The sequence below is a fragment of the Carica papaya genome, chromosome 3 (genome assembly GCF_054855325.1).
Source record: "Carica papaya isolate Zhongbai chromosome 3, ASM5485532v1, whole genome shotgun sequence".
Lineage (NCBI taxonomy): Eukaryota > Viridiplantae > Streptophyta > Magnoliopsida > Brassicales > Caricaceae > Carica > Carica papaya.
In genome coordinates, this window is record NC_142311.1 from 12,709,530 (window position 1) to 12,732,856 (window position 23,327).

General features: G+C 36.8%; 3 protein-coding genes and 1 non-coding gene across 4 annotated transcripts; 3 read left to right on the forward strand and 1 right to left on the reverse strand.

Annotated features, from left to right (window-relative positions):
- Positions 1-11,003: 11,003 nt before the first annotated feature.
- On the forward strand, positions 11,004-13,196 carry LOC110821726 (large ribosomal subunit protein uL13w-like). The gene is made up of 4 exons (XM_088215901.1): positions 11,004-11,384; positions 11,845-11,961; positions 12,040-12,127; positions 12,973-13,196. Exons 1-4 carry the CDS (start codon positions 11,113-11,115, stop codon positions 13,114-13,116), a joined length of 621 nt encoding a protein of 206 aa, XP_088072027.1. The 5' UTR covers positions 11,004-11,112; the 3' UTR covers positions 13,117-13,196.
- On the forward strand, positions 12,452-12,591 carry LOC148266714 (small nucleolar RNA snoR137). The gene has a single exon (XR_015818205.1). It is a non-coding gene; the product is annotated as a small nucleolar RNA snoR137 (small nucleolar RNA).
- A 968-nt stretch (positions 13,197-14,164) lies between the features above and the next one.
- Positions 14,165-16,578, forward strand: LOC110821841 (cytochrome b5). The gene is made up of 3 exons (XM_022051793.2): positions 14,165-14,379; positions 15,886-15,952; positions 16,037-16,578. The coding sequence occupies exons 1-3, from the start codon at positions 14,293-14,295 to the stop codon at positions 16,291-16,293; spliced, it is 411 nt and encodes a 136-aa protein (XP_021907485.1). The 5' UTR covers positions 14,165-14,292; the 3' UTR covers positions 16,294-16,578.
- A 2,178-nt stretch (positions 16,579-18,756) lies between these two features.
- LOC110821853 (Phototropic-responsive NPH3 family protein) lies at positions 18,757-22,677 on the reverse strand. Its single transcript, XM_022051823.2, has 4 exons — positions 22,124-22,677; positions 21,426-21,492; positions 19,832-21,004; positions 18,757-19,526 (listed from the first exon to the last, which is right to left on the reverse strand). The coding sequence occupies exons 1-4, from the start codon at positions 22,237-22,239 to the stop codon at positions 18,993-18,995; spliced, it is 1,890 nt and encodes a 629-aa protein (XP_021907515.2). The 5' UTR covers positions 22,240-22,677; the 3' UTR covers positions 18,757-18,992.
- Positions 22,678-23,327: the final 650 nt, after the last annotated feature.

Consider the following 23,327-nt stretch of genomic DNA (forward strand, 5'->3'; position numbering starts at 1 on the left):
TTTATGAAAACAACCTGTAAGAACAATAATATCATACATATCAATATTTCATGCATGATCAGCCATCATAGTACATATTATAAATCCATATCCATTATCAATAAACTCAATAATAACTACCACTCTTTTCACCAATCTGCTGGCATCCATAGGGGTTCATAAGGATGCCCCCGCTACACGTGAACCTTTTCATTTATCATTCTCAATTATGGGTCGTCCCCATACTCCGACTGGTATGAGCGCTAATTTACCAAATCTCAATAACCCGTCCGGTATGAGGGCGAAGCGGGTCGTCCCCATACCCCGTTCGGTATGAGTGCCAAATTATCAAGTCTCCATACCCCGTCCGGCATGAGACAACGTTCACGGTAGGATTTTTTATGTACCCGGTCCGTTCACCATCTCCCAAGATATCCAGTAAGACTGTCGTTTCATCTAATCATTTAATCACACAATTTCTTTATCGTTTAAACTTTATTTTTCTTGATTCAGCAGTAAACACGTAAAATAAACCATACATACGTTCAAAGTCATAAAATAAATAAATAAAATACCATCATACAAATAAACTGTAAAAACAATCAACAACAGCAGTAGATAATTTCCGGTTCTAGCTTCATTAGCAATCCGTAATTAATTATGCATGTTTGCTAAAATCACACAAAATATCATATTATTATTTATTTAAACTTCAGTTCTATGATAGAGAATAGGGTAAGGGATCTTTACTCGATTTTGACACCCGAAAAGCTAAGTTGTTTACTACGCCTATGGGGGGTCCCTGGTTCGTTGAATTTTTCTCCGTGAATCGAAACGTACCTAAAAATATTTTAAATAAATCCAAAATCAGTCCCAATGCCCACTCTACCAATTTTGAAATTCCGGCACGGCGGCTCCGCCGTGCTCTAACGACAGCGTCGCCGCGGTCCGCCTCAAGTCGGCCACTTTTAGCCGAATTCGGCCGATTTTGCATCGATATCTACGAAAATATTCTTTAAAGGGTCTCAATTAGTCGAAAAAATACGAAAAATCAAAACTCACAAGTGGCAGGGCTCTCCGGTGCGGCGGCTTCTCCGGCTCACGTCGCGGTTAAGTATTTTGCTTCGATCAACTTGTAGAGAAGAAAATGGTGATCACAACAATGAAAAAATTACGCAAAATAGGAATCAAGAAGGGCCTCATCGAAAGCATTTTGTGAAATTTCTCGTGGCACCGCTGCCGGGCTTCGCCGGCGTTTTCGGAGCAATTGGCTAGTTTGTTTACTCCAATTTGGCCATGGGTAAGCTTAAAATTGAATTTCGTACAATAAGAAAATTTTTTACCTTTTTTGGTAGTCGAAAAGGGTTCTGATACGGCGGTGGGTGGCGGCGGTCGGCTCCCCGATGGCTGGGTCGTCTTCTCCGGCGATGGGGTCTGGCGGTTAGGGTTAAGGTTTAGTGCGGATGAGGCTTATTTATATCTATCCGCTTTTGATCTGGATCGTTCATCACGTTTGATTTGAACCATCCGATCGCAATTAAATAGGAGGTGAATCTGCACCGTTCATCGCGATCCAATCTGGACCGTCCATCGCGATTCACTCTGGATTCTCCGATTATGTTTGAATCTGGCCATTCGATCGCGTTTGGGAGGGAGCACATCCAGGCCGTTCGTGCATGGGGGAACAGACCTGGGCCGCTCGATCGCGGATCGCCCATATGGCTTCCCGTATGGTACTGCATCAGCGCCCGTTGCCACGTGGCGCGTCTCGATTCGTTGGGGCTGCTGACCGGGCATCCCATGTGGCATAAGTTCTCCAAGTTGCACTTTGACCCCTAATTTTCGATTTTTCTTTCAAAAATACCTCCATAACCCAAAATTTTTACTCTTTTTTCCCAAAATTATTTCTAATTTCATCTTCATTCAAATTTTACTTTATTTTTACCCCAAATAAAATAAAATAAAATACAATACAATAAAATAAATTAATAAAAAATTACATTCATTAATTACTAAATTAAAACAATTTTTTTGTGGGTGTTACAATTCTTTCCCTCTTAAAAGAAATTTGATCCCTCAAATTTGTCTCTCACTCTTAATCAAATAGTTTGGGATATTGGACCCTTAAGTGTAATTCTAGCTCCCATATACCCTCCCTCGGTGTGTGGTTATGTCATATGACCTTTACAAAGAGAATTTCTCAGTTGTGGAGTAATCAGCTCTTTCGATCTACAATGTCGATCGATACTTCCTCGTAGGACAGATCCTCTTGGAGTGGAAAAGGCTCGTGGGCTAAGACATGAAAGGGGTCTGGGTTGTACTTGTGTAACATGAACACATGGAACACATTATGGATCTTTGAAAGTTCTGGAGGCAATGTTAGTCTATAGGCGGCGGTACCAATTCTGTCTAAGATTTCAAATGTCTCAATAAATCAGGGGTTTAGTTTCTCCCTCTTGCTGAACCTATTGATTTCTTTGAAAGGAGTGACATTAAATAACACCCGATCACCTTTCTCAAATTCCAAATCCCTCCTACGAGTGTTCGCATAGCTCTTCTGCCTGCTCTGAGCTGCCTGAATGTTCTTTCTGATCTTAACTATTTTGGATGTAGTATCCTATATCAAATATGGGTCGAACAGTTTTCTATCGCCCACTTCTTCTCAACAAATCGGCGATCTGCATGGGTGCCCATATAACGCTTCATACGGAGCCATGCCAATACTCGCTTGGTAACTGTTGTTATAGACAAACTCTATCAAGGGTAGATGATCATCCCAATGGCCCCCAGAGTCAATGACACAAGCTCAGAGCATATCCTCAAGTGTACAAATTGTCCTTTCTGACTGTCCATCGGTTTGAGGGTGGAATGCAGTACTAAGGGACAATTTCGTTCCCATGGCTTACTCAAAACTATACCAAAATCGAGAAGTGAACTTAGGGTCCCTGTCGGACACTACAGTCACTGGCACTCCATGTAATCTGACTATTTTTCGGATATACATTCTTGCTAACTTGTCCAAGGGATCGATCATCTTGATGTCCAAAAAGTGAGAAGACTTGGTAAGCCAGTCAACAATTACTCAGATGACATCATGTCCTGAGCGTGCCTTAGGTAATCCTGTCACGAAGTCCATGGTGATATGTTCTCACTTTTATTCCGGGATTAGTAATGGCTGAAGTAGCCCGCTTAGGCATTAATGCTCTGTCTTGACCTGCTGACATACTAAACACTTAGAAATAAAGTCAGCTATATCTCTTTTTATCCCGTTCTACCAAAATTGAGGTCGCATACTTTGGTACATTTTAGTACTTCCAGGATGCGTAACAAACTTTGAGCTATGGGCCTCTGTCATAATGTCCCTCTTTAACTCACTGTCACCTGAAACACACACCATGTCCTAAAATATGAGCAACCCATCGGCAGAGACTCAAAATTCTGAGCTAACTCTCTGTTCTGTATCTCTCTTGAGGGCTACTATGGTAGAATCAGCGGACTGAACTTCCCTTATTCTCTGGATTAACTCAAGCTGAACGATCAGGTGACCCAAACATGTGACTCTCCTCAAGTCTTGAAGTCATACATGTTGTGTGGCCCCAATCTGTCTGCATTCTGAAACTATCAAATGGGCTAATGTACCTGCACATTTTCTGCTGAGTGCATCGGCGACCACATTGCCCTTATCCGAATGATACAAGATGTCGTAATCATAGTCTTTAAGAAGTTCTATCCACATTCTCTAACGTATGTTGAGATCTTTTTGAGTGAATTTGTGTTTTAAATTTTTGTGATCGGTATAGATTTGAAAGGTCTCCCATTACAAATAATGGCGCCAAATTTTCAAGGCGTGTATGATTGCGACAAGCTCTAAGTCATGAGTAGGATAGTTTTTCTCATGACTTTTCAACTGTCTGTACCCATAAGCTATGACCTTCCCATGCTGCATCAAAACACAACTCAGGCCTAAATAGGAGGCATCACTGTAAACTGCATATCCCCCCGATCTACTCAGCAAGGTCGACACAAGTACAGTAGTCAGCCGCTTCTTTAGCTCTAAAAAACTTCTTTCACAGTCTTCATTCCACTCAAACTTGACATTCTTCTTTGTGAGTCGAGTCAGGGAAGCAGCTAAACTAGAAAACCCTTCCATAAACTTGCGATAATAACCCGTCATCTCTAGAAAGCTACGGATCTCCTTAAATGATGTCAATTTTTTCTAGCCAAGCACTGCTTCAACCTTTTCAGGGTTCACTGACACTCTATCCTTTGATATGTTATGTCCTATGAAGGTGGTATGCTCAAGACAGAATCCACACTTACTCAACTTTGCATACAGCTTCTTTTCTCTAAGAACCTGCAAAACTTGAGCTAGATAGTGAGCATGTTCCTCTCTGCTTTTTGAATAAATCAGGATGTTATCGATGAACACAATAATAAATTGATTTAAAAATTGTCTAAAGACCCTGTTCATCAAATCCATGAAGATGACTAGGGCGTTGGTTAGTCCAAATGACATGACTAGGAACTCATAGTGTCCGTACCTAGTTTGAAAGGTTGTCTTGGGGATGTCTTCTGTCCTAATTTTTACCTTATGATAACTTGAACACAGGTCCATTTTAGAGAAAACCTGGGCACCTTGCAACTGATCGAAGAGGTCATCAATCCTGGGGAGGGGATACTTGTTCTTGATTGTGACTCTGTTTAACTCTCTGTAATCAATATATAACCTTAACATCCCATCTCTCTTTCTGGCAAAGGTGACTCCAACACCCCAAAGGGACATACTATGTCGGATAAACCCACTGTCCTGCAATTCAATGATCTGTTTCCTTAGTTCCTCCATCTCAACACGGCTCATGCGGTAAGGAGCAACCGAAATAAGCTGGGTATCTGGCTAGAAGTTTATGGTGAATTCGACTTTTCTGTCCACTAACAGTCCGAGTAGTTCATCCGGAAACACATATGAAAAGTGTCGAACTACTAAAATCTCTTGAATACAAATCTCTTTCTTGGGTTTGCCTAGTTAGAGAAAACAACAAGGTTAAAGTACTCAACATATAAAAAAATTTGCCATGAAGGAATAAATACTAAACGATTTTATTAATTTATAAATGACTCTTTATTAGGAATATTGAATACAATCTTCTTGCTAAAATAATCTACAGTTGGATGATACGCCGCTAGCCAATTCATTCCTAAAATTATATCAAAGTCCCCCGTGTCTAATACTATTAAGTTCACACTCAATTTTCTATCTGTTATATCTATGACACAGGTCCTGTAGACAACTTCTCCCAATAGTGTCATACTCTCACAGTAGACACAAACAACATAAAATCAAGTTTATCAGGTAATACATTAAATTTTAATGCAAAAATAGGTAAAACAAATGAATGCGATGCACCAGTATCAATCAAAATATGAGCAAGATAGTTACAAATAGTGTACATACCTTGTACCACGTCCGGGTTAGCTTCTACATCTTATTGGGTGAGATTGTAAGCTCTGCCCTGGATAGGAGGTCTGCCTTGATTCTGGTTCATTGGGCACTCCCTCGCATAATGTTGTGTTGTTGAGGCAATAACAAGGTCGGTCCCCATGATCCCTGCCACAATATTGGCAGATCTTATCGTGTCCTATCACTGGAGCTTGAGGAAGAGATTGGATCATCGGTCTAGGCCTCTTGTTCTGTTGAAAAGGCGCAGTAGGTACTAGTCTACAGGGTGGAGTTGAGGGTCTGAGGTTCCCTGCTGCTTAAGAGATGGTGCGGAAGCTCTTCTCCACTAGTTGTGCCTTGGCCAGAACGATCGAATTAGTCCTGAGCTTCAGCACAAACAAATGTTGTCTGATCTCTCGGCGAAGACCCCACTCGAACCTTCTAACCTTCCTACCTTCATCCAACTATGTATCAGGGGAATATCGGCCTAACTTTAGAAACTTACGAGCATATTCTGATACAGTCATGTTCCCCTAGACCAACTGTACAAACTCCATCTCCTTCAGATGTCGGAGATACTCTGTAAGGTACTCTGCACAAAAATTCACCAGAAACTGTTCCCAAGTAAATGGAACAGATAAGGTGGTTTGTTTGAGTTCCCACCAGTGGTCTGCTTCTCCCACTAACATGTAAGTAGCAAGGGTTACTTTCTGTTCGGGAGTCACTCCTAGGATCTTGAAGGCCTTCTCTGTCTCTGTTAACCAGTACTCGACATCTTCAAAAGAGGATCCCCCTGTAAAAGTAGATGAGTTTAATCTCTTGTACCTCTCTATATAGTCTGGGTCAATCATGGGAGGAACTAGGTCCCGTGGAAGAGAGACTGGGTCATGCTGAGGATAGACTGGTATGCGGTGGTACTTGCTGATACGGTAGGGGCACCTGATTGTACTGTGGTGGTGCCGGGTGGTATTGTGGCTGGGGCACTATATCACACTGTAGTGGTGTCGGGTGGTATTGTGGAGGAGCAAAGTTGTACCGAGGTGGCTCGGGATCTTCTCACAACAGAGGTGGCTCAACCTGTGGCAGCGGGGGAGGGTCAGATAGCTCCCTCCTTTCCTCTCGGCCTATTAGGCAGCAATGAGTCTCTCCAGCATCTTAAATATCCGATCAACATCTTCCCTAAGCGAACCATCCTACGCTGCTCGGTTTAGTGGGGATCTTCCTCTCCTCATCTCACTGTACCTGTATTTCACAAGGAATGGTTGAGTGATCATTCATTGTTTTGGTGTTCCCTAAGGATTATTGTGTAAGGAATGGGTCCGAGGAACGCGGCTCTGATACCAACTGTAACAGCCCCGAAAATATCTAAAATAAATAGATAATAACTTAAGTCCGGAAGTGAAATAAAAGGTTAAGGTAAACACATTCCTTACACAATAACTTAAAAGTACTAAACAACATTACAGAATTCATTCTTTGAAAGAAATATAAGAAATAAGGAAACAAACGGAAAATAGAAAATATCTAGCATATACTCACAATCTTCTTGCGAATCGGGCTCTGAAACCTGGTCATCTTGATCTGAAATTGTTAAATAAAGGATGATCTACACTAGTCTAGTAAGGATATCACAATATATCACTGACACAGAAGTAAATATTCGTATAAAATTAAAAACCACAAATGAAGCATTAAATTTAGCAAATTTATTTATCAATCATAAAATTATTTTTCGTTCACTTACCATAGTAGAATTTATGAAAATAACTTGAAAGAATAATAATATCATACAGACCAATATTTCATGCATGATCAGCCATAGTAGTACATATTAAAATCTATAGTCATTATCAATAAACCCAATAATAACTACCACTCTTTTTACTAGCCTGCTAGTATCCATGGGAGTTTATAGGGATGTCTCCGCTACACGTGAATCCTTTCATTTATCATTTTCAATTATGGGTCGTCTCATACCCCGTTCAGTATGAGCGTCAATTTACTAAATCTCAATACCTTATCCGGTATGAGGGTGAAGCGGGACGACCCCATACCCCGTCTGGTATAAGCGCTAAATTATCAAGTCTCCATACTCCGTCTGGCATGAGACAATATTCACGGTAGGGTTCCTTATGTACCCGGTCCGTCCACTATCTTTTAGGATATCTAGTAAGACTGTCGTTTCATTTAATCATTTAATCACACAATTTCTTTACAGTTTAAACTTTATTTTTTTCGATTCAGTAGTAAACACGTAAAATAAATCGTACATGCATTAAAAATCATAAAATAAATAAATAAGATACCATCATATAGGTAAACTGTAAAAACAATCAATAACAGTAGTAGATAATTTCTGATTTTGGCTTCATTAGCAATCTGTAATTAATTATACATGTTTACTAAAATCACACAAAATACTATATTATTATTTATTTAAACTTCAGTTCTATGATAGAGAATAGGGTGAGGGATCTTTACTCGATTTTGACGCTCGAAAAGCTAAGTTATTTACTGCATCTACAGGGGTCTTTGGGTTCCCTGAATTTTTCTCCGAGAATTGAAACGCACTAATAGTACCTACAAATGTTCCAAATAAACCCAAATCAGTCCTAGGGCACACTCGGCCAATTTCAGAATTCTGGCATAGTGGCTCTGCCGTGCTCCGGCGACGGCACCACCGCGGGTGGCAGTGGTCCTCCTCGAGTCGGCCGTTTTCGATCGATTTTGCATCGATCCCTGCGAAAAAATACATTAAAGGGGTTCGGTTGATCGAAAAAATACAAAAAATTGAAACTCACCAGCGGCGGGGCTCTTCGATGCGGCGGCTCCTCCGGCTCACGTCACGGTTGGATGTTTTGCTTCGATCAACCTGTAGAGAAGAAAACGGTGATCACAATGGCAGAAAAATTATGCGAATTGGGAATCGAAAAGGGCCTCATCGGAGACGTTTTGTGAAATTTCCCGTGGTAGCAGCACCGGGCTTCATTGGTATTTTCTTGCCAATTATCCTGTCTTTTTGCTCTGATTTGGCCATGAGTGAGCTTAAATTTGAATTTCGTGCAAAAAAATTTTTTTTTTACCTTTTTTGACGATCGAAAAGGGTTCTGGTATAGCGATGGGTGGCTGCGATCGACTCCCCGGCAGCTGGGTCGTCTTCTCCACCAACGGGTTCTAGCGGCTAGGGTTAGGGTTTGGTGTGAATGGGGGTTATTTATATCCGTTCGCTTGTGATCTGAGTCGTCCATCGCATTTGATCTGGACTGTCTGATCGCGATTAAATAGGGGGTAAATTTAGACTGTTTATCGCGATCCAATCTGGATCGTTCATCGTGATTCACTCTGGGCCGTCCGAGTGCGTTTGAATCTGGGCGTTTGATCGCGTTTGGGAGGGAGCGCATCTAGGCCGTCCGTGTGCGCGGAAACGGACCTGGGCCGTTCGATCGAGGGCATGCAAATTACCCGCGTCACTTCCCGCGTGGCACCGCGTCAGCGCCTGTTACCATGTGGCGCGTCCTGGTTCGTCGGGGCAGTTGACTGGACGTCCCACGTGGCAGAACTTCTCCAAATTATACTTTGACCCCTGGTTTCTAATTTTTCTTTCAAAAATACCCTTAGAACCCAAATTTTTACCCATTTTTTCCAAAATTATTTCTAATTTCATCATCATTCAATTTTCACTTCATTTTTACTCCAAATAAAATAAAATAAAATAATAAAAAATTATATTCATTAATTACCAAATTAAAACAATTTTTTTATGGGTGTTACAGTTGTCGCATAAATAGTGGTGTATATTTGACGTTGTGGTGCGTAGTGCACAGGGCCATGTAACGGTCGATACGAGGATTATGTTTGTTGTTGGAGCGGGGCCCGGGAGGCAATGAGGGTGTGCGTGTGTGGTCTTAGTGGGCCGTTGTTTATTGAGAGGGTGTATGAGTGTGGTGTAAGGACTATAGGAATGGTGTCGAGTTAGTAAGGTGTTGTGACTAAAACAAAATGGGTAGAGTGTGGGTCTGTTATGTGATTGGGAGACGAGGAACTAACGGTAAGGAGTTAGGTGGGATTAGGAGGGAGTAGTATTATTATTTAATAGTTATCGAGGGAGAAAAATCAAATGATAGAAATAAGAGAAATGATTGTAAGGAAGGAGGTTATTTAATTGTCATTTATTAGTTTTAGTTCCAAATTTCATCTTATTAGGTTACGTATACTCATTACTCTCATTTCAAATGCTTTGAGGCAGAAACCAGAAATGGGGAGCTTAGCAACAGAGCACCGGGCTTCAGAGTAGCAAGAGATTATCAATCACAATGAGACATAATAATACACTTACAGTATTGGAATAGTGTTGGAACTCCTATATGTAGGGTGATATTTAAATAATTTCTTTGATTATAGAGTTATTCATTGTATGGAAATTGAATGCTTTTTGAACTAATGGATATGTGTGATTTGATTAGAGAATTTTAAATATCTTGTTTGGGGTGAAAGAATAAATAGTGTATAATCCTATAATAGAAATCGTTTAGGGGTGTCACAATGATCACTTCCCAAATGAAAATTCAAAAATACCTATATGAGTGTGATGAAATAGTTCAAAGTGTAAAACTCACTCAAGATAACTATAAGTAAACTACCATCCTTAACTCTATTGACGACTTTTCTATTTGACTATTATAAATTGAATATAAATTGATCAATTAGTGATTATTGAGTGTTTTTATTGTGCTTGTGAGAAAATAATAATGTTTACAAAAATTAAGATAATTATAACTCAAGAAATTGTTGATATTATAGAGGGTAATGCTATAAAATTAATGTAAAAATAACAAAATTAAGAGACTTATAAAAATATTATAATACGTTTTTTAATCTTTACATCTTTCTCCAAATTATCGACTACGTAATTTATTTTGCAATATAATTTTTTATTATTATATATTTTAGATATTTATTTTAAATAGTAAATACCATGAAAATGGAGACTACTTATGTATTTAAAGAAATATGATTATTCAAATAGCTAAATAGTTTCATATATCCATTATTTTAGCAAGAAATTTAATAGTTCATTTATCTATAAGAAGTACAATTTCAATAATAAAATTAAACCATACTTAATTAAATTATTATAATTTTCAATCATAAACTTTTTTTTTTTAGAAGCTATTCAATATAATAAAAAGTAATGATCATTGTTCAATTGAATGATTAGTATATCAATTTATCTTTTAAAAAAATATAAGTTGATTTGAATTATATTCATGTATGTATTTTTATTTAGAGATTATTTTATTATATTATAATAATGTATTCATATTATATATATATATATATTAATATTTACATGTATATATTACTTTTGTTTATCATTAGTTAAATTATTAAAATTATTTTATTTTTTATTACAAAATAAAAAGAAAATTAAACATTTAAAATTAATAAAAAATATTAAATATTAAAGTATAATAAAATATGAGAAATTTAATTATAACAAATACACAATTTAAAAAACTAAAGTTATTAATTACCTCTTTATAAATTTATATTTATTTTTAAAGTAAAGAACAGAAAATAACACTAGTAAACAAATGTATTTTAAAATACTCCAAAACATCTGAACTCAAAGCAGAAACCCTAGCACCAAGTTGTCCTTCACAGCCCCCAGGATTGGAGTAGAGGAGACAACGAAAATGGTGTCCGAATCAGGGGTCTGTGCGAAGCGGGTGGTGGTGGACGCGAGGCACCACATGCTTGGCCGGCTGGAGTCTATAGTCGCTAAGGAGCTCTTGAACGGGCAGAGAGTCGTCGTGGTAAGGTGCGAGGAGATATGCATTTCGGGAGGGCTTGTCCGCCAGAAAATGAAGTACATGAGGTTCCTCCGCAAGCGCATGAACACCAAGCCCTCTCATGGTCCCATTCACTTCCGCTCCCCCGCCAAGATCTTCTGGCGCACAGTCCGCGGGTTCGTCTTTTAATTTCCTTAAATTTCTGTTTAACATGTTTAACATCTTTTTTTTGATATCGTAATTCGCAAACGTATTGTATTTGTATTCTGTTTTGTTGATTAACAAGCCTGGACTAGTGAAGACAACGATTGACTGGAATCTTTTGACATATAGGGGAATCTGTACTGGTTTATGATTGACTGTTGTCATATAGAAAATTGAGTTTTGATTGTTCGTTTGGATTTTTGTTTTTTTTTCATTACAGATATGTATACCTCTGTTCTCTTGATTGACTACCAATGTGACAAATCTATGTTTCATAGAATCCTTAGCTGATCCAAGGTAGTTGTTTTCTAAGCTCGTAAGTGAGGGTTATTGTCCGATAGGTATTGGCTGATGATGGAAACTCTAGTGTAGGATTCAATTTACTTTTAGCAACTTGCCTGTGATAAATCTGTCTTCCGTTGTTTGCCATAGAATGATACCGCACAAGACAAAGCGTGGAGCTGCTGCTCTTGCGCGATTGAAGTCTTACGAGGGTATTCCTCCTCCATATGACAAGATGAAGAGGATGGTCATCCCTGATGCTCTTAAGTGAGTTCCTGCCCTCTTTTCTACATTGGCTTTTTTCTTATTTTTATTTACTTGTGGAATTTGTCCCCTGTAATTTAGGGTATTGAGGCTTCAGAAGGGACACAAGTACTGCTTGTTAGGTCGCCTCTCATCGGAGGTTGGATGGAACCACTATGACACCATCAGGGTGAGTTGCAGTTGTTTTGTCTGTTTTCCACGCTTAACTTTCTGTGCAATTTGCTTCCATGAAGGTTTTTGTTCTACAGTTTGATTCCCTCCATTTCCATTCTTTGTATCGGAGCATCTTCCTTTATTCCGTTTTACTAGAATTAAAAAGTCAATTTTATCATCTTTACGGTTCTGCATAGGTTACCATGATTCTTGTTAAGTCCAATTGAAGTCCCTTTGATAGAACCATTCATATGTTATGTAGTGCAGCTTTATGACCAATGATCATCTCTTTTCAAAGACTTTCTAAAAATGCTTTGCAAATTGTGTGCCTCTGCCACTTATTGCTTCTCACTGGCAAACTCTCTTAACCTGAAAGTAGATGATGTTCATCCTTCCAAAGCATAAATAAATATGCCTGTATTAAACAGCCCTGTGCAACTCTTTGTTTTTGTACAGTTCTACCTGTCTTCTGGTACATCAATTTCTTTGTTTACTTAATAATATGTTTATATGGTAGCAAGTGGTATTTCTATCCTCACTAACTGTAAAATGGGTGTTTAAGAGACACAGCATGCTGAGTTCTACTAACTATATTAGGCTGTTGAAAGAAGTGTCTTGGTAGCAGTTCAGTAAAGACGAGTGGGATCTCTCTGATGTGATGTCAGAGTATTGGCTCTAGCAATTGAATGGAGTTTCTTGAGTTTATTTTATATGTAGATTCCGTTTCTAAGATGAGTAAATTTATTAGGGGTTTCATGTGATCATATCCAAGCTTGCTTAATAGTAAACAAGATTGCATACCGCATAGCTTGTAATTCTGTATAATTTATGTCTTTCATTCACTCACTCTCTTGTGTTCAGGAGCTTGAAAAGAAGAGAAAGGAGAGGTCTCAAGTGGTTTATGAGAGGAAGAAAGAGTTGAACAAACTTAGGTTGAAGGCTGAGAAGGTGGCAGATGAGAAGCTTGGCTCACAGTTGGACATTATTCCTGCTGTCAAGTACTGATTTATTCATGAAAATTGCTACTTCTGTTATAAACTACGACGCTAAGATTTTGCTAACAAATGATATGTTAAATTTAGGATGTACTGTACAGTTGCTGCGGTTTTTTCTCGTCGTCAAGATTATTACTGTTGAATGATTGTGTAGCAGAACGTCTCTGTAGAATTATGATTTGGTATTTTCTGCAAGAAGATTAGGCAACCCATTGTAAAGTCTAAATGGGTTTAAAAAAGATAGGTGGAAATCATACGAGACTTGAGGCTAAATTCTAAAAGCATACTCCGTATGAAAGGACAGAGTAGGTGGCAGCATATTTATATATATAATTGATGTATACTAAGTAACTATAACAAATTTTGGTTTACTCCAAACATAACCTTAAAGAAAAGCGAATAAAGATACAAGGAATAAGTTTTTCATAATTGGATTATTTGCAGGTTCTTGTCAGTTGAACCTGATATGCCCAGCCCGCAATGTTTCTTTCATATTAGAATATGATTTAGATTAAGAGGTAATCGTGCTAATTAGCGTCTACTAATTAAAAAAAATTTGCCATTAAAAAATTAAAATAACCAAATCATTAAATAAATGGAAATTTAAATTTTAAACACCGAAAATGGAGTAGGTAAGGGGCATGATAATTACATGGCAGTTTTTCAATTAAATTTCTTCATTTTTAAATGAATTGAACAATTTATTTTATTTTATAAATTTATTAGTTTCTAAACTTAAATGGTGTTGCCATGTGTTAGATGCATTAGTGATCACGATATCCATGTAGTAATATTATTTGTTACGTGAATATTTGTTAAGTCGTGTTATAATACCGTTAAGTGGTAGGATAAAATAAAAAATTATAAGGTTGTATTTAAAAAAAAAAGATACTGCAAGAGTCAATGTGAAATTTTTTCAAAAAATACAGGGAATAATAAGTATCGTATGATCATATTTTAACTCAAAAAATTACTGCCTTAAAAAACCAACCTAAACTTCCATAAACGGCCAAAAAAATTTACAATTTACAGGTGGTTGGTGAGGCAGCCATCTTACCTTCCCCAGCCCCACCCACAGCAAATCCTGAATATTGACCTCACCAAACTCCCTCTTTCTCTTTTTAAGATTTCAAATCGACTCCCCACTTTCGACTGATCAAACGTCTTCGCTCTTCGATAGACGAAAATGGGTGGAGACAGAAAGATCTTCACTTTAGCCGAGGTCGCTGCCCACAACAGCCCCAAAGACTGTTGGCTTGTCATCGAGAACAAGGTACTATACGGTCTCGCTTCGATCCTATTTTTCGCAAGTTTATCGCGTCTTGTGTTTTTTGATTGCTGGGTTCCTCTCTTCTTCTCCCTTTCCTTTTCGTAGATTTGGATCTTTGTTTCGTGTGAAAATCACGTATTCATGCTGGTTCTGTTTTGTGTATTACGAGATTTGAGATTATTGGATCTGGAATTTGATTTTTCTTTTTTGTTAAGATCAATCATGACTCTATATAAGTTTGTTTTATCACTTTCCCCCTTTTTCTGTTTGATTTGCATCTCTGGTTTCATGTTTGTTTTATTGCTTTTGATTTTTTGATTTTTAAGGTGGGAAGGATTTTGAACATGAATATATAGATAGATCTGTTTAAATACATGTTTCCGGCTTGGTTTCTTCAATTTGAAGTATGAGAATGATGGAAAGATATGTCCATTCTTTTCAAGTGTCTTAAGCTGCTTGTATAAAATCAAGGTGAAAAGCTAAAGATGATTCGTCTAGATTATTTTCTTTTTAAGTAAATCTTTATCTTTCGGATTGGTCAAATAGGAGGAATCCATATCCGTTGCATTTTGATGGCATCTTGTCTTAATCATTAAAAGCTAGGCAGGATTGTATTATCCCTAGCATGGTACTTGGAATCTGAGACCCTAAATTTCCTCAGTAAATTGCTTCTTATTATTCCATTTGATTGCTAAGGGCGCAAATTTGTTAGAAGATATTCATAATAGAAGACATCAGCCATTGGAGCCAATTTTCTTGGTTTATCATCTTAAGCCAGTACGAAGAGCGTTCATGATTTTTTTCCTGTAATCTAAAAGCTTTTCCTCACATTTAAGTCTGTTGGGCTAAAAGTATAAACCAACCGCAAATCCACTATATCGTTTGCTGAAATATTATTAATATGCTGAGGCAGTATACATTAACATTTTTTTCATTCCTTTGGTTTCAATGGTAATCCATGCTTCAAGGAGATGCTTATTCCTGAAGTTTTCTTATTCACTTCATCTTTAAAATCATATAGATAGAATATTTTCGTGCAGTAAGTGCAATAATTCACATTATGCATCTCATAATTATAACAAAAGAATAAATTTTTATTTGCACTTCCATTTTAATTTCCCTTGCAAGTTGCTTTTCACAATGTTAGAGGAAGGCCTTAGTTCCCTAGTTTGGTGACTTTAAACAAATGAAGTATTCCAGAACATTTGTTCATCATGATAGTCATCATACTTATAAAAGTTCATACTTACACAACAGAATGTCTTTTCCCCCAAACTCAATGAAAATGTTACCTAATAATTTCTATTATTACTCTACTTATAGATGGTGGTGTATGTAATATATAAAGTTAAGGACAACAGTATTCATGCCCATGTCAGATACTACAACTGTAACTCTTAATATTAATCAACTTAAGGCTTGAGATTTACAAGTTCAATATTGCGAGTGATATTTTTGAGTGGGATTGCAATATTCCTTTCATTTCTTCATCTTTTTGTTGGGGACCAGGTATATGATGTGACAAAGTTTTTGGAAGACCATCCTGGTGGTGATGAGGTCTTATTGTCCGCTACAGGTATGATGTTAGCTGCAATGGTTTTTTTATGCCAGCATTTTTTCCCCAATCTGCAGATGTACATTGATGACATTTGGTTTGCAGGGAAGGATGCAACCGATGACTTTGAGGATGTTGGCCACAGTACGAGTGCCAGAGCAATGATGGATGAGTTCTACGTGGGCGATATCGATTCATCAACAATCCCCAGCAAGACTACATACACACCTCCAAAGCAACCTCACTACAACCAGGACAAGACACCGGAGTTCATCATAAAACTACTGCAGTTCCTTGTTCCCCTGCTAATCTTGGGTTTGGCTGTCGGTGTCCGTTTCTATACCAAATCAGCATCCGCATGAGTAGTAAGGATGCAAAAGAAAAATGAGGAGACTCTTGATAATGTTCAATATCCCCATGTCATTTCCATTTATTTGAACTATCTTACATATCATGGGATGGTAGGATGTTTGCATTTGATGATTATTTGCTTGGTTTTTGCCTTTCATCTTTTCTCTTAGCAAGAGTTGATATTGTTGCTTTTTTCTCTTCAGTAGTTTGCCATTTGATGATCCTCCAAACTTGTACCGATAAAGAATCAATGGTTTGCTTTGAAGAGCAAAAATTAGATGCTGTTATCTGTTAAAGTTTTCGCGTTCTACTACTTGGATTTTGTTACTTTGCGTTCTACTACAAGGATGCTGTTATGGTTGATATGTATTGTCTACCACCTGCTAAAAACTAAAACAGAACAGCCTGGAGTAACAAAATTTGCATCCTTGTTAGATATATTTATAAATTTTTTTCATAAAATAATTAAAATTTATATTACAATTTACTCACAAATATAACATTGTATTATTAGGTAAAGTCCAGAGTATGAGATTTTTCTAGCCAAAAAAAAAAAATAAATAAAACCTTTGAAGGTACGGACAATAAAGTGTGAACAATGGGCGCATGCCTTAAGATGAAGTTAGGTATCAATGTCCATAAGATAAACAAGATAGATTCAGCTGAGAGAATGATCCGTGTGAAACATCCAAAGAAACTATTGTGCATGAATCATACGGTCTTGGGTTAATTTCTAGGCAATGCATTACAGCTATTCCTTTTTCATTTTTTAACAAGGATAAGATATCCTTGAATCATATTACTATATATTTTTTTTAATATTCAGTATGTTAAAGTTGGCACTACAGTTCAACAGTTAAAGGTTTTAATATTCTGCTTAAAAATTACGAGTTTAAAATTTACTAATAATATAACACTTGTCAGTACTGGTTGATTCATGATGATTTATTCGACAAATTTATGATTCAACTTATTAGTTTATTAATACGATTGTTTTCATTAAATTATTATAATTCTCGTTAAAAGAATATTTTGTAGTGATTAGATTTTTTTAATTATAATTGATAAAACTGACAAATACTCAATTTAATCTTTTTTTAATTAAAAAAATATAATATGATATGATAACATTTTTTTTCTTAAAAATAATGATTGATCTGATCGTCACTCTTAGAGGAAAAATAAGATCGAAATAGGATATAAGACATCACCAAAAACAAAGATTTTCCTATATAGCTCTTGATCTAAACTAGCTTTAAATTTCTGAGAAATTCTTCACTTATTTCCCCAAAGATACTTTCTTAGCAATCCCCGTTACCATTTTGTCACTTTCTAATGAAAATAATGCTATAAGAAGGACCAAGTTGCTGTCTTAAACTCCCCCTTTCTTTACATTCTTCAGAATCTTAAACTGCCTGGCCAGATAAATCAGAAATGTTTGCAAGAAAATGCCAGAAAGATGTATTGAAATTGGTACATCCAGGTGGGCATGAGGAGATTCACAGACAGCCCATAACTGCTGCTGAGATCATGAGGAAGAATCCAAGGCACTGCATAACCAGGCCGGATGTTTTTGAGTATCCATGGATTGTGGTTAAACCTGAATCAGTACTCAATCTTGGGAGAGTTTTCTTCATTGTTCCTAATCGTACAATTTATAACTTGTTAAAAGAAAGAGGACTACAGAATCAACCTCCTCCATATTACAGCCCAAACAACCATCCAAGCCAATTTCTTGAACATACCTTGCCTCTCAGGTCCTATGCTGGGATGACTCGAAAACACCAATATCGAAGCCGATGCTTTGAACAACAATGCCAGAGAAAGACCTTGGAGAGTGCTAGTCCCGGCCAGGACCATCATTACTACATAAGATTGAGAAGACAATCTATCCCCCAGTATTTCCAAGACACGATCACCAAGTACCAGAAAACATATTGGGAATTCAAAACCAGTTCACTGATAAACTCCAGAATGGAAGTTAACTCAAGTGAAGATGAAGAATATCAGCTTAATGATGAGATCTTCATAAATGAATTTCCCAGCAAAGAGGATCATCAAGAGATTAAGCATGATAGAGATGTTAACAACATATTGAGATCTTGCTTGAGGAAACCTGACAGTGCTCGTAATTCTCTTCATCTTAAGGTTTCTTTTGTTTTGCCAACCAAAGGGAAGGATCGTCCGAGGAGAATCGTGGAGTCTCGAACAGAATTTCACTGCTTTCATCTTAGTTGATTGCTGCAGATTCATGGACATTTTGCAAATTTGTTTAATTATTCTTTTTCTTTGTTCAATTATTCTTCAAGTATTGTTTCCAGTGTGGTTTGATTTTGCCAAATATGATAAAACCACTAGTGAGGTCCTTTCTTGTGATCATATTCTATAAGATCACAAGAGCTTCTTTATATTTCTGATGGAAATGAAATTTTTATAATTAAATCTCTACCATGATGTACAAACAACAGTAGCTCTTTGGATCAAGATTCTCAACACAGATCATATTTTCTTGCTTGCACAAGTTGGAATAAGAACAACTTTTCTACATGTTTATACAAAGTTTCTTTAGTCAAGGTTGAAAGGGGTATGAAAATTTTACTACTAAGAACAACAGCGTGCAAAGAAAGAGTTCCTATTCTTGCTATCTTAACCCATATACAAGGTGGACAGCATAAAAAGGGAGAAAAAGAATCCAGACCAAACAAATTACCTAATCAGTGCTTGCACATGTTCTCTCAATCACCTTAGAATCTGTTCTATATGAATGCTTTGATGGGGAGCTTGATCCCCTTGAAGATATGTGTCCAAAGAAGCTCAGTTTACCAATTTTCTTTGAGAAAGAACTCATAAATTTACGAGAATGAGACTTTTGCATATCCCTTTTCATACACACATGTTCCTTTTCCAAATCATTCAATCTCATTCGTAGGCGAGCTAGTTCAAGTTTTAACTCTCTGTTTTCACGCCTCAATGATGCATAGTTGTCTCGAGGAGACATTGCTGCACTCAATGCACCACTACTTATCCGCCACGACTGGTGCATTGGCTTGTGATCGTCATCTGCATAAGAGCAGGACAAGGCATTTCGAAGCCTTAATTGCTCAAAATAGAGAACTTGAACAATGGATTGGAGAGGAAGCCTTTCATTTTGTGCAGCATGTGCACCAGCTTCTTGTGACAGCTTTTGGAAGTCAATCAGTTTGCATAGCTTCTTCTTGTCTGGATCTGATAAACCCTGATGTGCCTGGACATGAATTCATGAAAACTTAGAGAGAAAGAACTAAAAAGACTAACAAATAAGCTGGGAAGGGAAGGATTAAACATGGTTCTTTCCTAACATTTTATTTTTGGAAAGAGTGTTTAGGCTATTCCTCACTTATAATTTGTAACATGTAATACAGCTTATCCTTTTTGAGTAAACATAAGTATTCATCAACGATGGTGATTGGTTCCCATGTGTGTTTGTTGCAAACACAAAACGGGTTCATGAAGAGAATCACGAAAATATATTTCAGCCAAAGAAAAGAAAAAGAAATGAGTAAAACATACTTTGAGATATATATCAATGGCTCGATATAGGCCATCGTGTATAATACGAGCATGTGCTGGTAAAGCTTCAGCAATGACTAGGAATTTGGCAAGCTTAAGGTTTGCATCAGGAGCAATTTCAGCAAGATAGTTGTCCACCAGTTTTGCAACTTTGAATAATGCAGTTTGTGAAGGTGAATGAGGACTATCGGATTCAAAAACAGAAGCATCATCCATATCATCTTCACTATCATCTTGCTGTGAGAAATTCACCAAAATCCTATGAACTGTGTCAACATCAAATAATGTATCACCAGCATGACGGAAAGATGGAATCAGAAGGTCGTCAAGAGTTGCATTATCCAACTGGGACCCAATTCTCCTCTCTAGATCAAGTCTACAAGCAACAGAACAATCAAGCATCACTGCACTTCGAAGAAGTCCAAAAAGGAAATTGATGGGAACTGCAAGTTTCTCAACAGGCAAAAGGCTAACTATTGTCTCAACCACATGTCTCTCTTGCCCATTTGCACCTGAAACCAAATCAACTTTAGTCTGGCCTGATGGATTCCACAAGCTGGATTTCTTTGTTAACTCTTTCTGAGCATAATTTACCAAGGATGCACCAATACTCTCCGGACGAACTCCTCTAAACTTCATGGCTGACATGACTCTTTGATACAAATCAATTCGTAGAACAGAAAGATCCTCTATCCACCAGTCTCCTTCGCATTTTGCCTGCCTGTTCATGTGAAGCCTACCTGAGCTGCTGTACTCCAAGCGTGAGAAACTTGAAGCAATCTGCTCTGCACATGCCTTTGAGGCTATCGCATCTATGCACCGGCAAACTATTTTCAACTCATCAGCAAGAGGAAGTAAGTTCTCACATTGCTGCAATACTTCTACACACATTTCAAGGTTCTTGCAGACAATGCTGTCAAGATACTCTTCAGCACGGGAACCAAGATTATCTTTTGAAAATTCTTCAGTCATTTCGAGGTAATCAGATATACAACACAGTTGAGCAACATTTGCAGCAGTGATTTCAAAGTTTATACCATAACAAAATTTGGCTGCTAACTCAAATGATTCAGCACCTCCTGGCAGATTAAGAAGTTCCACTTTTGAAATATCAGAATCCCTATGTTCTGCAACTAACTTCCGGATTCGCCCACTTCGTGAAACTAGAGGGAACTGAATTGAACATTAAGATAGTCATTAGAAGGCATTCACTGAAAATTATCATTCAATAAATCTTCACCAATCAAAATATTGTCTCTTTTTAACAATAGTGCAATAACAAGCAAATTAGAAAATCCCACCCCATCCTAAAAGATTAAGATCATGTCCAAGGAAATCATGAAGTTCAATAATGATATCAGATAATTCTAATTAGTCTGTTTTCTTCTTTCACTTATCTCTTTAAGATAGATAGTAACAGAAAGCAGCTGTTCATTCTGTTTAAACCAACTAAAACATGAGAAATGCACTGAGGAACCAGCAAGCCAAATTCAATAGGGAAAGAGAAAGTTCAGCAATTACAGTAGTCTTTTACCATATTTAAAAAATAATGATAAAAAGAATTCAGATTGAAAAAAAAAATGTAATAAATCACCTTATGCAGAGCAAAGATCCCTCCAGACACTTCTATAGTGATATCGCTTGGAACATCTCGAAATATCCTGCAAGAAGATAACTTCCAGTTACTGGAGAAAGAAAACTGCATGAACTGAAAAGAATTAATTTCTGAAATTCAACGTAAAAGTGTTCGTTTCATATTGATGCCAACCGGCAAAAGGCATGTTCTGACAAAGAAAAATATACAAACAAACATCAAAGAGATTCAATTGACTTGGAAGAAAGAGAAGGCAGAGACATGACTAGCAGGAAGATCCAAATTTGAAGTAACTTCATGACATCACACTATTAACAAAAGAGAAACCATGGATACAAAACGACAGGGAGTAGTTAATAAAGAACGATGGAAAATCTAAAATTGAATAATAATTAAAAAAAGCAGTAAGAAACAAAAAAAAAAATGAATGTTGGATCATTCGGGAACTCAAAGGAGAATGCACCAAAAATATTTAGAACTTAAAGAAGAAGAAGATGTAGAGTTTGAAGACAACTGGAAGTGTCGTAAAGGTAGAAGATCAAATATGGTAAAAGATAAGAAAGGAATAAAGCTTTGAATGAATTGTTCAGATGACAACCAGAGGAGTGAAAATGAACAGCCAACAACACCATAGCAGAGAATGTTAAAGAGTTGAGCAAGAAAACATTAAAAGAAAAGGAGGAGGAAAGAAGAGAAACCATTCATTGCAGCGTTGGCGAGAAGACTTTGGCAAAGGTAGCTGCTGCTGCTGCTGCTGTTGTTGGTGGTGGTGGTTGTGGTGGTGGTGGTGGTGATGGTGGTGGTGGTTGTCCATGACAGATGGAGGGAGAGAAAGAGAAAAGGAAGACGTGGAGGGAAAAGGGAAAGAGAAAGAGAAACAGAAAGAGAGGGAGTTGGAGATGTTGCTGAACTCCTTTGGCCATTTTCTTCAAACAGGGGATGTTCAAAGCATAGATTGCAATTGTCCAAAGCACTGGGCCTCTCCTGTCATGTGGGTCATCTCTCTCTCTCTCTCTCTCTCTCTCTCTCTTTTTAAAAGAAAAAAAGATTAAAATGATTAATAAGATAAAATCAAAACTGGGGTTGATCTGATCAAATCTTGAAAAGCATCTGGTGTTTCCATGGAAGTGTTGAAGCAGGCACTGTAAAGAGGCAGAAAATAAAAAAGTTTGTCTTTGCAGGAAAATAAAGTTGAAGATTTCTTTTCTCGCCACAAAACAAAAAGGGAATGAAAGCGCAAACAAAAGAAGTTGTTATTTTGGAATCCATCTTTACTTTCTTTTTTCTTTTTCTTTTTTTTTTTCAAATCTGAACTTTATGTATCAAATAACACATTTAATATATATATATATATAAGATTGTTCTTAAAATCTTATATATAATTCAAATTACACGATATTAATAATTTAAATTTAAATTTTTAAAAATTAATAATCCGAATGCAGAAAATTATCAAATTAATAATACTTTATAAATATAATATTAATAAAAAAATAAAAATTTTAAATCATAAAAATATTAATACTCAATATCAAAATTATGATAATGATGAAACATTAGTGACCAAACAATCATATGATTTGGAAAAAATAATAGTAATAATTAATCTCATGGTTATCGTTAATAATAATTTATAATTTATATAAATATAATTAACTCTAGTTATAGATAACCCAAGCACCGACTTTATAGACTTAATATTTATGTGCAAGCGATGATATAATTCAAAATGCTTTTTGCAGCACCGACTTTATATTATATATTGATTTGGTTTAATTTGGGCATCATGTTGGAATTATTTGAATTGATTTTTGTAATAATTAATAACAAACAAAAAATACTATTTTGAATTTGGATTGAAATTGAGACTAATCCTCAAATAATCAAAATTAAAAAAACAAT

Bases quoted from the DNA above. Each gene is read 5' to 3' on its own strand.
- LOC110821726 (XM_088215901.1), top strand. From the start codon at position 11,113: ATGGTGTCCGAATCAGGGGTCTGTGCGAAGCGGGTGGTGGTGGACGCG. The intron at 11,385-11,844 runs GTTCGTCTTTTA...TGTTTGCCATAG, and splicing joins TTCTGGCGCACAGTCCGCGG to AATGATACCGCACAAGACAA. The intron at 11,962-12,039 runs GTGAGTTCCTGC...CCTGTAATTTAG, and splicing joins GTCATCCCTGATGCTCTTAA to GGTATTGAGGCTTCAGAAGG.
- LOC110821841 (XM_022051793.2), top strand. From the start codon at position 14,293: ATGGGTGGAGACAGAAAGATCTTCACTTTAGCCGAGGTCGCTGCCCAC. The intron at 14,380-15,885 runs GTACTATACGGT...GTTGGGGACCAG, and splicing joins GGCTTGTCATCGAGAACAAG to GTATATGATGTGACAAAGTT. The intron at 15,953-16,036 runs GTATGATGTTAG...TTTGGTTTGCAG, and splicing joins GGTCTTATTGTCCGCTACAG to GGAAGGATGCAACCGATGAC.
- LOC110821853 (XM_022051823.2), bottom strand. From the start codon at position 22,239: ATGGACAACCACCACCACCATCACCACCACCACCACCACAACCACCAC. The intron at 21,493-22,123 runs GTTTCTCTTCTT...ATCTTCTTGCAG, and splicing joins CGCCAACGCTGCAATGAATG to GATATTTCGAGATGTTCCAA. The intron at 19,527-19,831 runs GTATGTTTTACT...ATTCATGTCCAG, and splicing joins CCATTGATATATATCTCAAA to GCACATCAGGGTTTATCAGA.